The following is a 15,800-nucleotide window of genomic DNA, read 5'->3' as shown; positions in this document are numbered from 1 at the left end:
AAATGAGCCCTTAAAGGGTCAATGGACTGCTCCGCACACCAAGCAACAAATTTAGACCATCTATAAGAATAAATGGACTTGGTGGAGTCACGCCTGGCCGATAAGATGACATCCACCACATCGTGTTGGAGAGAAAAGGAAATCAGGTTGCCCCGCTCAATCTCCAGGCATGAAGGTGTAAGGTCTGGAGGTGGGGGTGTAGAACCTGCCCCTCCATCTGGGAAAGGAGATCTGCCCTGAGAGGGAGACGGAGCGGAGGGCACGAGGAGAGGTGGAGAAGATCTGTGTACCCCACCCTTCTTGGCAAATCCGGGGCGATCAAAATAACTTGGGCCCGGTCTTGGCGAATCTTCCTCAGAGCCCGAGGAATCAAGGGTATGGGAGGAAACACGTAAAGGAGTTGTGAGCCCCAACTCAACTGAAACGCGTCCCCCAAGGCTCCCTGCATCGGAAACTGGAGGCTGCAGAATGACGGGCAGTGAGCATTCTCGCGAGTGGCGAACAGGTCCACCTGAGGAGTCCCCCACGTCCGAAAGACATAACAAACTACCTCTGGATGGAGCCTCCACTCGTGGTCGGCGGAGAACTGCCGACTGAGACGGTCTGCACGAACGTTCAGAACTCCGACCAGATGATTTGCCATCAGACAAATCTGATGGTCCTGAACCCAGGACCAGAGATGCAGAGCCTTCCTGCTGAGACACTGCAACCCCACTCCTCCTGCTTGTTGACATACCACATCGCGGTCGTGTTGTCCGTCAGGATTTGAACTGACTGACCGCGAAGGGAAGGGAGGAAGGCCTTGAGCGCTAAACGTATAGCTGGCAACTCTAGAAGGTTGATGTGAAGCAACCTTTCCTCTGGAGACCAAAGACCCTTGATCTCCAGATCCCCCAGATGAGCACCCCACCCTAGAGTGGATGCATCCGTTATCACTGTGGCCACCGATGGAGGTAGTTGAAAAGGCTTTCCTTGTGACAGATTGCCTTCCATGCTCCACCAAGACAGATCCGCTGCAGTTTCTCTCGAGATCCTCACTGACTCCCTGAGATCTCCGCTGTGCTGATACCACTGCCTGTGGAGGCACCACTGGAGTGCCCTCATGTGCCAGCGTGCATGGTTGACCAACAGAATGCAAGAAGCCATCAGACCGAGCAGACGAAGGACCTTCAGGACTGGAACGACTGCTCCATTGTAAAATAAAGGAATCATTTCCTGTATGTCGCGAATACTTTGAGGAGGAGGGAATGCACGACATACAGTAGTGTCCAGTACCGCACCTATGAACAGGTTGCGCTGGGAGGGCACCAGGTGAGATTTGGGTACATTTATCGAAAAACTCAACCTGTGCAACAACTGAGTTGTCTCCTGCAGATGATGGAGCACTATCTCTGGAGATTCTGCTTTGATCAGCAATCGTCCAGATACGTGAATACCGGTATCCCCGATCTTCTGAGATGTGCAGCCACCACCGCCATCACTTTGGTGAAGACTCGAGGTGCAGTAGTAAGACCAAACGGAAGGACCGCAAACTGGTAGTGCTGCGACCCAACCGTGAAACTGAGATACTTCCTGTGCGACTTCAGAATGGGAATATGAAAATACGCATCCTGTAAGTCGATTGACACCATCCAGTCCTCTTCCAGCAGCGCTTGAAGAACCTGTGCAAGGGTGAGCATCTTGAACTTTTCCTTGTTCAGGTAAAGATTCAAGATCCTGAGATCCAGGATTGGACGAAGTCTGCCATCCTTCTTGGGGATCAGAAAACACCAGGAGTAGCATCCCTGACCCCTCTCCTGCTCCGGAACCACCTCTATCGCACCCTTTCTGAACAGTGCCAGGACTTCTTCCTGCAGGAGCAGCAGGTGGACCTCAGAACAAAAACCCTGGAAAGGAGGGTAATTTGGGGGAAATTCCCGAAAGGGAAGAGCATACCTATTCTACACGAGATTGAGAACCCAATGATCTGATGTAATCAATTCCCAATCTCGCAGAAAATGGGTAAGCCGACCCCCCACTGGGCCCACATGATCCGGAATGGCGGATCTAGGGCTGCTTTGCTGAGTTGGCAGGAGGTTGGGAAGGGGAAGAGGAGGAGGAGGAGGCTTGGCGACCTCTAGGACGAGCTCTTTGCCTGCCCCTGTATGACTTGTACAGCGTATTTTGCTGCTGCTGAGGCTGCTGCTGTGATTGTTTGTAGGCCCGAAAGGAAGATCTGCCAAATCCTCTGAATCGCTTTCCAAAAGAGCCCCTGGTCTGAAGGCCCAAAGACTTTGCCGTCGCTCTGCTGTCTTTAAATCGCTCTAAAGCAGCGTCAGCTTTTTTCCAAACAATCCTGACTTATGAAAGGGCAAATCCATCAATGCAGACTGAACATCCACAGAAAATTCTGAAGATTTCAACCACCCAGCTCTCCTAGTGGCCACTGAAGAGCCCATCACTCTCGCCACTGAATCAGCCGTGTCCAGCCCACTCTGGATTACCTGCCTTGCCGCAGCCTGAGTGTCAGAAATCACCTCCTGAAAATCCTTCCTATCGTTCTCAGGAATTTTAGGCACCAATTGTTTGACGGAATCCATCAAAGCATGGATGTATCTACCCATCAGGCAAGTTGCATTTGTAGACTTAAGCGCCATGCTGGCTGAGTAAAAGATTTTCTTTGCCGCCTGGTCTTGCTTCCTTGCTTCCATTTCCCCAGGAACCTGCGGAAAAGTACCCATAGCCTTCTTTGAGCAGGCAGCTTGCACTACCAAACTCTCTGGCAGGGGGTGCGTTGACAAAAAGTCTGGGTTACCAGGTGCTACCCTATATCTTCTAGCAACCGCCCTTGAAACAGCAGGAGCTGTCAGAGGCTTTTTCCACACCTCATAAATAGGCTCAGCCAAAGCGTCATTAAATGGGAGCATTGGTTCAATAACAGAAGAAGGCGAGTGAAGGACCTCAGTTAGAATGTTAGACTTATATTCAGCAGTAGGCAGAGTAATGTTCTACAAGTCTGCAGCCTTCTTATGTACAACGTGATAAGGTATTATATCCTTGGAAGGTACATCAGATACAGAGGCTAAATCCCACTCAGGATACAGTTCAAGACCACTAGCCTCTCTAAGGTCATCAAAAGGATCCTCCGAATACTGCAGTTCACCTTCCTCCAAATTCTCATCACGATACCTCTCCTCTTCCAGAAGCCTCTGTGCCTCACGCCTCGACCTCTCCTTCATAAACGAAGTCAACGGATCCGGGACCGACTCCACCGGAGCCGGAGCCGGCGCCGAACTCGAAGTCAGAAGAGGCAGCTTAACCTGAGGACGAACTGGATTCGGCACCGGAGTCGAGGGATTCGGCGTCGAAGGCTTCGGCGGCGCCGGAAAATGCCAATGCGGAGCTGGAGCCGGCATGAAAGGCATAAAAGGCGCAGGAGCATAAGCCTGGGGGACGCCCAGATTAAATGCTAAGGGACCCGTGGGACCAACCGGTGCACCAGAGGGGGTACTTTGCCCTGGAGTAAACTCCATATATGGCATTCAGGAATTGGGTAGGATCCTGACCTGGAGCCGGAAAGGCTGGATAAAAGCCCCCAGGATGCTCTTGAGGGAGCGGAGTCTTCTCGACCTCGGCCTCCACCTCAGGCTGGTGCACCGGGGTCGACGAACCCGCAGGCAACAAAGCCTCACCCTCTCCTTCATCTTCTTCACCACCTTCGTCTTCATCTTCTTGACCCAAAGGATGGGATGGATCCGGAGAAGAATTCGGCAACTGCTTCGGTGACACAGGCGAATCCGCACGCGAAGCCTCACCCTCGGAGATCTGTTCATCCGAAGCTGAAGGCACCGCCTCCTTTCGAAGTAACTTCACCTGTGACTTCGGCCTTGAACTCGTGTCTTTCTCAGAGTGATGGCGAGATTCATGACTCCTCTTCTTATGCTTCTTTCTCGAAGACCTCGAAGCATGCGCCGAAGATGACTCCGAGTGCGACCTCGAACGAGATCTCGACCTCGATCGCCGAGTTCGTGACCTTGAACTCTTTTTATCCTTTTTGTTCTTTAATTTCGCTACGAGAAGTTTCGTCTCTCTCTCCCGGAGTGCCTTCGGAGTCATCTTCTTACAAGAAGGACAATCTTCGACGTCATGATCGGAGCTCAAGCACCAAACGCAGCACTCATGTGGATCAGTGATAGACATCATCTTGCCACATTCTCTGCACGCTTTAAATCCAGTCTTCTTCATAGACATCACGACAGAAGACAAAGAAAACACCAGTAGAGATACAAAGTAACAAAGTTACCATACAGCTACAGACGATCCCTTGAAAACCGTTAGCGTCAACGACGCGGAAAAAAGGGAACTGATGTCATCACGCCGGCGTGGGCCTATTATGTTGTCGGTGAGGTCAGCGGAGTCGCGCGCGATGCCGTGCCCCTGTGACGTCGTCCACGTCAGCGCGAAGCTATAAAAAATTATTTCCGAATGTTGCTGACGCAAGAGGATATTCACAAGGTGAGGAATCCACTGGTAGATGTATCTATCAGAAACATGCAACATACACTGTGTTATACATAGAAAAGGGCAAGCCAACCTCAAGATGTCAGAGATTTCAATGGCGGACAGATGTTAAGACCATTCTGCAAAATCGAATGAGGCCAAGGCCTGGATAGTTTGCCTCATTCCACAACATCCAAAAAACCAAAAAATCTGTAGTAATACTTTGGGCAGGTGAACTGTTCCACACTGATGCTTTAATTTACTTTTGAAGTGCCTCACGATGATATACTAAAATACCCAGTATATAGCAGTCATATGATGACTGTGTGTGGTGATTTATTGTGCAAAAGAGTTTCCAACAGCCCAATAGTGTGAAGAAATATTGGTTCCATGAGACAGGTTTATAAATGCACCTGCATGGACAGTACAAGATGGTGTACCTTTTATCACAGCAGGTACTTGGGGGGCGATTTATTAAAGATTCACGCAATGCTGTGCAGCAAGGCAAGCTGCTGTGTTGCATTAAGGGAATGCGTGAAAGCCGAAAAGCATCATATTTAGTAAGATATGGTTCTCTTCAGCTCTCTCCCTGAGCTGGCGCACTTGAGGCTGCCTTGTGCCAACGCAGACATCCTTGCACAGTTGTGCAAGGGTGCCTGTGTTCTGGGAAGAATTGTGTTTGTACAGGTATAGGTGCCCAGACATCTCTCTTCTGCTTCAGTGTGGCCTTGACCTCACCTTGCCCTTCTGAATTGTGTTGGTGTCTGCCTCCTGCCATTTTTTCTGATAGCTGCTCGTTCTGCCCCCAACCTGGTAACTACTCTTTCTTTGTTTGTGCAATCCATTCTATTCCCCAACAGTCTATGTTTAACTGCTTCTTTTTGCATCATTTGTTCTTCTCAACTGCCCCTTTTTGCATATTTTGCTCCTCTTACTGCTCCATTTTGCATCTTGGTTTCTTCCATTCGTTTTTGCCCCCCGACTGACTCTGCTGAACGCGTTTTCCCACCTTGCTGCTTCAACCTGACTTTCTCGCTCTCCCCATCAGCCTTTTCCACATTGACAGAGCCCGCCTATCTTCCCTGAGCTCCTCCCACTCTCCAAGGCCCTACTTAATGGAGGCAGCAGAGCAGCCATGCCACCAGTTCGCTGAAGACATGCAAAAGGTAAGCCCGTCTGTGCCTGGACCAAGCCCTTCACCAGGAACTCTGGTCTAAAGGTCTCCAGCTGTTTCATTGCTGGAGAACTCAACCTGCTCAACCCTGGATGCCACCAAAAGGCTGCTGCTGAGCTGCACCTCAATCCACGGTGGGCCCCTTTGCCTGTTTGCACACACACTGCACACCTCATCAAGTCAGAACTCAAGGCCTGCATTCACATAACACCACATACCCACTCTGCGCCACAACACTTACTCACATGTATACTCCTAAAAACACGCTCACTCAGCAAGCACTGCACCGAAATTCAGGAACTAATTGACTCCAACACACTGAGACCACCTCTTCCTCATTAAAACCTGGCTCAAACCCACTTCAGCACCAGACATTCCAATAGCCATCCCCACTTGATACAAAATCCTGCACCAAGACTGACCCCATAAACCAGGACATGCCATCATCCACATAGACACCATCATGTGTACCTCTTACATTGACCCAGAAGCCACTTTTATGAAACACATGTACTTCATGCTTCAGACAGATAGTAAAATCACTATCAGTGGCACTCTCACCTCCCAGCCCACAGAACCCGCACCCTTTCAACAACCTCCTCACCAACCACAAAGCACCCCTCACCATGGTCCCCTAAGACTTCATACTCCTAGGCGACCTCAGCATTCATCTCGATGACCCCACAGACCCCAACTCCACGGACGTGCTCAAAGTCTACAGAACAGCGGCCTCACCAAGCTTGTACAAAGCCATACCTTCATCATTGGACACACCCTGGACCCTATCTTCTCGTCCAGTGAAAATGTTAAAGTCATACATATCACTTAACTAACATGAACGGACCACTCCATCATCCACTTCCAAATCCACCCTACATTACATTACAGGAAGAAATACCTTCCTGCACAAAAACTATTCAAAGAGGCATTTTCCTCTTTCTCTGTGTGATGCAAAATGCATCACACATACAAAAACGGAAATAACAAGGAGAAAAAAACATTTTTCTCCTTGTTACACCTCTCTGTGGTAGGCGTACCAATTTCCTGCAATTCTAGCTTTACAAAACTTAGCAAATCCGGAATTGCGTAAAAACCATGGGTGGATGCATGGGGAACACCCATGATGCACCCAAGGAAAGGCTACAACTAAGAAATGTGGCACAGTACACATTTCTGGAAAGTACATCAAGGCTCAAAAAGAAACATTTTCCCCAATGCTTCGATGGCTGGGGCTAGAAAAATAATTCATCTCTCCTCGAATATTTAAGGGTATTTCATATGGGTAAGTACAGAAATAAAGGCACTTCTGGAAGCATGGACAGAAGGGACAGTATGAGTGGTTAGAATACCAGCACTTCCGAATGCTGGAATTGCTGAATTCCAAAGTTGCCTGTTCTTTATTTCAACTAATTACTCGTTCTGCCACCACCCTATGCTTCCTGTTACTTTATCGTATTTTCACAAGTTTTGTTTTGTCTCTGCTTTCGCCCCTCTTCCCCCTTCTTTCGCCCTCTCCTGCCTTGCACTCTCTTCTATGGGATCAAAGTTTAATGATGAAAAATAATTCCTGGTCCCCAGAAATTAGTGCTGGTGCCAACCACCTGTAACCACCAGCACAAATTAAGCAGTTTTTGCAGCACTATGAGCATCTGAACCCTGGAAAACTGCTTTTTCCAGTATAGATGCAACTAATTTGGCTCGTGAAAATATGTTTTGTGTTTTCGAAGTCTAGATTCCTGGCACACAGGCAACATTCAAACTTCAGAGCCAGAATTTCTTCTTGCTGTCAATCCCAAGCCTGTAGCCTGGGCTGCTGCTCCTTCCTAACTGAGCAAAAAATAACAACAGAAATGTAATTAGCTTGCTTATACAAGACAAGCGATCAGTCTTCGTCCTCCCACATATTGGCTCCCGGTGGCATCTTTTAAGCCTTTAGATCTTTTAGAATTTACGCTAATTTGTTCTCGTTAGTTCCTATCCCCACTTGCTAGTAAAAACACTTTTTCATTTTTAATAGTCCAAATAAGACAAGAAGAGGAGAGCTACTTTCGACACATTGAATTTAGGGCCCGAATCTGATCTCGGGCGGAAGGGCTCTGAATCGGATTTGGTTTTACCTAAACCAATCCGGAGCCCTTGTTTCCAACTGACTCGTTCCCAATTCAGAATGACCAAGTATGATGCCCGGAAACCCTTAGCATTGAGCAAATCGTTTTTGGAAGGTATATGGAGAGATAGGGCCCTCCGGAGCTGAATCGTGCAGCTCCATGGAGTAGGTTTTCCAAGCAAGCAAGTACAATGAATGATTCGGATGGCCTTTACGATTCCTTTTGCCCGGATCGAAAAGGCTGCTGGAAGCGGTCTTTGGTGGCCCGTAGCAGGCCCCCCAACACCCGGGGCCCTCTGACTTGTGCCTGTGGGGGTACCATGGGTCCCCCCTTTCAGACCATGCACAGTGTGGAAGGCACCAAGGGGTGACTGCCACAGGGTGCACAATGATCCCAAACCCCCCTTTGTCAATGAGAGCCTGTGTACGCGTTCGGTACATAGGCTTCCATTGACGTCAATAGGAGTCCAACCGAATCGTATCCGAATGCATTCATACTTGTTCGGTCGGACTCCCCTGACATGATTCGCATGGAAAGCATTCTGGACATGAGTCGTTCGGTTTGCTTTCAGAACGAGATCGGAATCGGATCCTTAGTGTTTCCTCACCTAATAACGCTAGGTAAAATTCCAGTTGTTTTATCCTGGGGAGACCTTAAACAACCCCTCATGGGAAGACCAAATGAATCGCACTGCAATTCAACACTCTTTCTGCCGAGGTACTCACCTGGGTGTAGCACACCACCCACCAGCAAATGTGCTTCATTGCCTCATCAGTGGTATGAAGCAATAGTGAAATGCGATCACATAACTTTTGACAACTGTGTCGTGATATTTTGTTGGATGAGAGAAGCTCCACACTCATCTATGCCCTGCAATAGAGTTTTCTGTAATTTCACTCCCCAAATTTTCAGCAGCATTTTGTCTTTAAAATATTGCAAAATTTGTGGAGCATTCTAAAATTGGCCCTCCTTGTGCTCAAGTGTGACATACCAGAACCACAGGGAAAAGCGTAGATCCTTTCCTAAAGAGGTAGATCAAACGGAGCCTGACTCGGGGGGCATCTGGGGGAGGGAGATGGAGGACACATAGAAGTTAAACAGGTATGGGTTTCTAACAGTGATACCCACAACTGAGTATGCAACGCACAGGGCCATCTATAGGAATGCAAATGCCCTCTTATCTCTTCGCTCCATTAGGAAAAATTAAATGTCAGTGCTGTCACTTGAACTTTGATGAGAATACATCTCATCATATTAAATAACTGAAGACTCACCATCTAGAGTACATGATAGTTTATTACATGGAACAGACCATGTCCACTACATGACAGGGACCTATTTGTAGGGTATGTGACTACCTAGGCGTGCCATATTTATTTATTTATTTATTTAAAACATTTGTAGAGCGCGGCTGTCACCTGGCAGGTATCCTGGCGCTGGGTAGTTACTCCTGGGTTATTGGGCGGGGGGGATGAGTTATGGGTAGGCGGACTTAGGGGAGGGGGTGGGGGAAGAGCCATGTTTTGATTTGCTTCCTAAAAGGTAGAAGATGTGGGATTTGGCGAATTTCGGCGGGCAGACTGTTCCAGAGCTTGGCCGCAGCCACTCTGAAGGATCTTCCCCCAATCCTGGCTTTCTTGCATCTAGGTACTTTCACGAGGCAGGCGGTTGCGGACCGAAGTGTTCTGGTGGGGGTGTACCACGAGAACAGACGTTGAAGAGGTCTAGATCCTGCGCCGTGAAGTGCCTTGAAGACCAAGCAAAGGGCTTTGAAGGCGATGCGTTGCTTCAAAGGAAGCCAGTGCAGCTCGGCCAAGGCAGCAGTGGCCGAGGATCTTCTGGTCCAGCCAAGAGCCAGTTTGGCAGCTGCCGACTGAACTTGTTGGAGTCTGTCTAGCAGTGTCGCAGGAGACTCAAACAGGAGAGCATTGCAATAGTCAAGGCGACTAAGGATAGTGCACCTGACTATCAATGCTCGAGCTGAAGATGGTAACAGAGGCAGGATTTTGCGCAGTGAGCGCATAAGGGCTGAGCAGGTGGCGACTGTTCTTGAGACCTGCGTTTCCATGCTCAGTTGGTGATTTAGCATGACGCCCAAATTGCGAACAGTGGTAACAGGTAGCGGATTGTTGGAATTTTCCGGGGGCCAGAACTCAGTGGGCAGAGGGCGGGATATGCGGCTCGCGGGGCAGAACATAACCTCAGTTTTCAAGGAGTTAAACTGGAGGGAGTTCCGGTGCAACCAGCCTGCGATGTCTCGTAGGCAGTTATGGAAGGCTTCAAAAGAGATGGAGTCCTCACCCTCCCAAGAGAAAAGGAGCTGGGTGTCGTCCGCGTAGTTTACTGTGGTCATATTGTGCGATTTAATTAAAGCGACCAGTGGCTTCAAGTAAACATTAAAAAGAATCGGACTGATGGAGGAGCCCTGGGGAACACCGTGAGGGACAGGGGAAAAAACCGATTGGAAAGGGGGAAGGGATACCGCCTGTTTCCTGTTACTAAGGTAGGAGTGAAACCAGAGCAGGGCCGTGCCATCGACACCTGCCTCTCTCAGCCTCTCAAGCAGGATCCCATGATTGACAGTATCGAATGCGGCAGACAGGTCTAATAAAATTAGGGCCACGGCTTGGCCCCTGTCTGCACGCATTCAAAGCTCTTCCATGGCAGTGAGCACTGCAGTTTCAGTGCCATGGGCTGGGCGAAACCCAAATTGGAATTCGTCCAGAGCGAGGTTCTGCTCGAGGTGGGTTGAGAGGCAATTGCTGACCCATCGTTCAAGCACCTTCACCGGAAATGGTAAAAGTGATATGGGGCGGAAATTGGACAGGCATTCTGGATTCAGCGTAGGTTTCTTGAGTAGCGGGGTGATCAGTGCTTGCTTCCAGGGGGTGGGGACGACGCCACAGCTGAGAGATTGATTGCAGATCATCCGCAGGGTGTGGAATAACTCATGCCCGCAGGCTTTCCAGATTTTCAGGGGCAGAGGATCAAGAGGAGATCCCGAGGTGATGCCCATAGCCAGTTTCTCAAATTCTACTTGAGAGATCAAGGGGAAGGCCAGGAGACTCTTCATAGGAGGGCTTGCTGACCTCGGGGAGTCAGAGTTGGTGGGGCCGACTCCGGAAGAGGTAGGGTGATTATGTGACGGGGGGGGTTGCCAAATTGTTGATGATGGTTTCGATTTTATCGGTAAAAAACCGAGCGAGATTGTCACAGAGGGTCTGAGATGGGGGAATGGAGTTCTTGACACAGTCAGGATGTAAAATGTTGTCCAGGATCTGAAATATACTTTTTGAGCTATTAGCAGCGTTAGCTATAGTGGAGCAGTAGTATTCCAATTTGGCCTTTACGATGGCAGATTTGTAATCACGGAGTAGGTTTTTCCAGAGGGCTTTGTTGTTGTCACAATATCCGTGTCTCCACTTTCTCTCAGCCTGTTTACAGGCAGATTTGAGGGATTTCAGGGAGTCGTTGTACCAGGGAGCAGGTGCTCTACCTTTAGGTTTACAGTGTTTTAAAGGGGCAGCCGAGTCCGTGATAGATGTAATTCTCGAGCTGAGGGAACTGTAATTATTTTCCACCGAACTGGAAGGGGAGAAACTATCCTGCACCTCAAAGACTTTGGTGGAGGTGCTGAGTATTTCTAAAGCTTTCCAGTTTCGGTAAGAGAATTGTGGTGGAGAGTGGTACTTGGGCTTTCTTATTATGGCGTTGGTGATGAAGAGTTTGATGAGCGAGTGGTCCGTCCAACTCATGGGCAGAATATCGCCTACTTGCGTGAGATCGGGACTCAAAAAAATGAGATCGAGACGATTACCTGCAGAGTGGGTGGGGTCCTTTATCAGTTGGTGAAGCCCTACGCTGCCACAGGATAACAGAAGGTTGTCTAAGCCTGTGTCCAGGCTGCCATTTGGCCAGAGATTGAAGTCTCCAAGAATAATAAGTTTATTATGGGAGGTTGCCATGTTAGTAATGATCGTGAGGAGAGCTTGCTGTTGCAGGAGGGGAAATGCCCCTGGTGATCTGTAGCAGATAATCACCGTAAAGGTGGCTCCTGGGTGGCAGGTTATGGTTAGACCAAGGAGCTCAGTTCCAGGTACAGGATCTATGTCAATGGTGTTTACTTGCCAAGCGGCTCGGAAGATGATACCAACTCCGCCGCCGCGGCCTTTGGGTCTGGGAAGATGTAAAATGTTAAAATTAAGAGGGCAGGCAGATGCTAGGTCGGTCTCACAATTGGCATGTGTCCACGTTTCAGTTAGAAAGAGTACATCTAGTTGGTGTGAGTCTATGAGGAGATTAATTTCAGTGGCATGCTTCGGTAGAGATCTGACATTCAAGAGGCCTCCTACGATTAAGCCCTTGTAGATGAAGTCAGTTAGGGGAGAAGCAGTCTCTTCAAAGGAGAGCTTACCTTCATGCGCGTACCCTTGTAAATTAAGCAGTGCCTCCCGGGTGTAGCAGGAGGATTGAGGGCTGGATTGGGCAGGGTAAGTGGCGCTAGGCGCGTCCTCGTCGCGGACGAGCGCAGACGAGCTTGCCTTAAGCGCGCCTTCGGCGCGCAATCGGCGTGCCCGCTGCGCTCGTCCGCTGCGCTTCCGGTATTGACACATAGTATATAGTGATAGTAGGTGACGTGGGAGGGGGTGTGGCCAGCAAAAGATGGGCGTGGCTATCGTCTCCCTCGGCGAGCAATGGCGCCAAGAAACGAGTCCGTTCCCTTTCCCAACAGCTATTATTCAGCTGCACCGGGAATCAGGTCAGTGTCCAGTGGAATAAATGTGCAAATGAGCAAGGTTTAAAAGCAATACAAGTTTTTTAAAATGAGCATAAACACCTCCCGGCTTTTCGCCTCAGGAGTAACACACACACACAGAGGAGCAGCGCTAGCGTTCAGCGCGCCCTATTTATCTATGGCTAAGGGGGCGTGGCCAGCAAAAGATGGGCGTGGCCATCGTCTCCCTCGGCGAGCAATGGCGCCAAGAAACGAGTCCGTTCCCTTTCCCAACAGCTATTATTCAGCTGCACCGGGAATCAGGTCAGTGTCCAGTGGAATAAATGTGCAAATGAGCAAGGTTTAAAAGCAATACAAGTTTTTTTAAAATGAGCATAAACACCTCCCGGCTTTTCGCCTCAGGAGTAACACACACACAGAGGAGCAGCGCTAGCGTTCAGCGCGCCCTATTTATCTATGCCTAAGAGAGTCATTTAGAGTTTGGCAGTGTAGGACATCCGACAAAAGTGTCCTCTTCACCTCTATTAATCAAAGCCACCTAGTCAGGCAGAGTTGTTGGGACTGGCTGCCCCCGGGGACCAAAAATGTGAATTCCTGTCACCTCTCTTTTTCTCTCATCTGTTTCTCCCACGTTTCTTTCTCTTCTCTCTAAACCCATATCCTTTCTCCCCCTTACAATCGGCTCCCCTGCCCACTTCTTCGCCACAACCTCGCCCCCTTTTCTACCCTTCCCCGTGACCTCACTTCTTAATTTCTCTCCCTTCTATGTATATTCCATCTTCCTAGTTCTATTCCTCCACCTCTCTATCTCTCAGATCTTTTTCCCTGAACGCCCCCCCCCCCTTCACCTCGACCCAAGATTCAGGGATCATATTCCCACAGTTTGGTGGAAGGTTCTGAATCCCTCATGGAGACATGTGCTAGAAGAACACACATCCTGCAGTTGTGTGGGCACTTACACAAAGGAGAAGTAGAAGGGGAATGGCTAGCATGCTTTTATGAACATGCCCCCTAAAACCTCTTGATTGGCCAGCGAGAGGAGCACAGTCACTCATGGGTTTTGGTTATTGTGTAAAAAAAAATACTGTAATGTTCTGAACCGCTGTTCTTAGGTCAGAACCTAAAAGATGAGTAAGAATGAGTAAATGTGTCTCTGAAAACGGCCTCTTTACGAAAATATATATAGCCATCCATGAAAGTAATGCTGGGAGGCCAAGGACAAGGTTGTGTTTCTCAGAAAGCTAGCAGGAGAAAGGGCAGGCTAAGATAAAGCTGCAGTGACCAGGCCTCACCAGTCTTGTCAAACGCCTAGAGATGACCAGGCTTCCATTACCAGAGGGACTTTAATTCTGGATGGCAATTGCGGACCAGGCAGTGCCTGAAGTTTACGAGCTATTCCCTTCTCGGAACTAACGGAATGGGGAAACACGTGAAAATTGGTTTACTGACTCAATTTCCATATTTTACCCTGATGTCCGGTTCTTAGCAGGTGGATATTTGCCATAAATATCAAAAACAGTACTTTTAACTAGAACCAGAATTCTCCCCAAATATTTTCATAGATGCAAAGAGTGTCTGACTACATTTTTGGATTCCAGCAATATGTCCGACTGAGTCACAATGCCACTTATCACCTATGATAAAATACCAAGAAAATTATTTTCGAACTACAATGTGGTCCCTGCACTTACGTGTAAATAGTTTAAAGTTGTGCCTCTAAGGATTTGTTGATAATCTGTGTTATAAGTGTCCGGAAATGGCAATTTGACCCATATTGGACTAGAAACAATTGACAGCGTATGGTCTAGAATGATACTCTCTTGCCAACTCTTACTACAGCACTTACGTAGTCACCATCCTTTGGGACAAGGATGTTCATCTCAGACGACTTGGCACTCACAATCTCGCAGTCGATTGACTCCTCACTGAGGTATATATGGCAGCCATCTGTCTTATTAATAGAAATGGTTGGCACTTTCCCCATCACCTGGAACAAAATAAACAGGTGGAATTAAAATAATAAAAACAACACACTGGTACCCTCTGCCACCAATAACTGATGCATGTGCCCATACTGGAGGAAACTCTTAAAATCCAGAGTTTCTGTACATCTGCAAACAATAGGTGGGGCTTGCATTTTGTGTTCTGACTAAAACATTAATAAAAACCTGTTTCAGTGACGAAACAAAACAAAAAACAACTACTTTCTTTATACAATGCATACATGAGAGAAATACCTTAATGAAATTATAATTGTATTTTTATTACAACTCTGTGTATATTTTAAATTGTTTGTAAAAATAGGGTTTGCAGACCTAAAAGGGCTTGTTTTGTTTCTGAATGCCTGCTGTGTCACTGATAAACGGATTTTAAAGATGGATCATTGTGCAGATTCCCTGGGTGCTTCAAAAGCCCTCCGCTCTACCCTGAGTATAGTTTGTTCACTTGTGTCATGCGACTTAGCCATTTTTATCTGATTTCACCAAACTAGAACCCACAGGTGAGGCTGCGCAACACGCCTAGGATTGTTACGGGTAGAAAGGAGATGAAGACTTGGTCTTACATCAAGAACTCATCCATGGGCTGTCTTTGAATCTAATTTCTTAGTTGGAGAATATTATTTAGATTTGTGTGTATGATCAAGTATAAAAAAATAGGGATGATTTTTTATTTTCATATTTTTATGGTGGTTTGTATATGAATTATTGCTATTAAGAAAAACGATTTTTAAATATAGAAAAATAAAAGGTGCATACATGCCAACACTGTTTGTATATTATAATGTGTGTGTATAAGAATTGGACAAAGATATTTGATTGTACTTTGTATTTTTAAATTACCAGCATATGTCCATTGTGTTTTTAAACATAATGCACAATCTCTGATTTAGTATTGCAAAAAGGGAAACTATTTTCTTGTTTTACTTCTGTCTACCCTGACCCTTTTGTTTAAGAGGAGTGCCTCTCCTTTTCTTGAGGATTTGACTGGCATAACTTTGCAGGATCATACCATGCTTCCAGGAATCCTTCAATGTTTTGGTTTCTGTAAAGGGTATTAGTCTTTTTTATGCATTTTCCATATTGCACCGCCACTGCCTCAGAGTGCCACTACCCTGGAGGCACTACATCAACCTTATCAGCACTGAATGCTACTACTCATGATGTGACCATATCTAATAAGGTTAGAGCAAGAGTGAATATTAGAATGGGGTTTAGATTTAGGGATAATATTAGCTTTACAGTTAGGGCATCGTTTGTGTTAGTGTAAGGATTACTGTTAGGTTTAGAATTAAGGTGTAAGATTA

The 15,800-nt window shown here is 47.6% G+C and overlaps 1 protein-coding gene across 1 annotated transcript in view; it reads right to left on the bottom strand.

Moving 5' to 3' along the window:
• CAP2 (cyclase associated actin cytoskeleton regulatory protein 2) overlaps positions 1-15,800 on the bottom strand; it is a 475,046-nt gene that overhangs the window by 35,768 nt on the left and 423,478 nt on the right. The window contains exon 12 of the mRNA XM_078687967.1: positions 14,343-14,483. Coding sequence (XP_078544093.1) covers positions 14,343-14,483 — 141 coding nt within the window. The remainder of the gene's footprint in view (positions 1-14,342; positions 14,484-15,800) is intronic.

The sequence above is a fragment of the Lissotriton helveticus genome, chromosome 4_1 (genome assembly GCF_964261635.1).
Source record: "Lissotriton helveticus chromosome 4_1, aLisHel1.1, whole genome shotgun sequence".
NCBI classification, from domain to species: Eukaryota; Metazoa; Chordata; class Amphibia; order Caudata; family Salamandridae; genus Lissotriton; species Lissotriton helveticus.
This window is presented reverse-complemented; position numbering and strand designations above follow the sequence as displayed.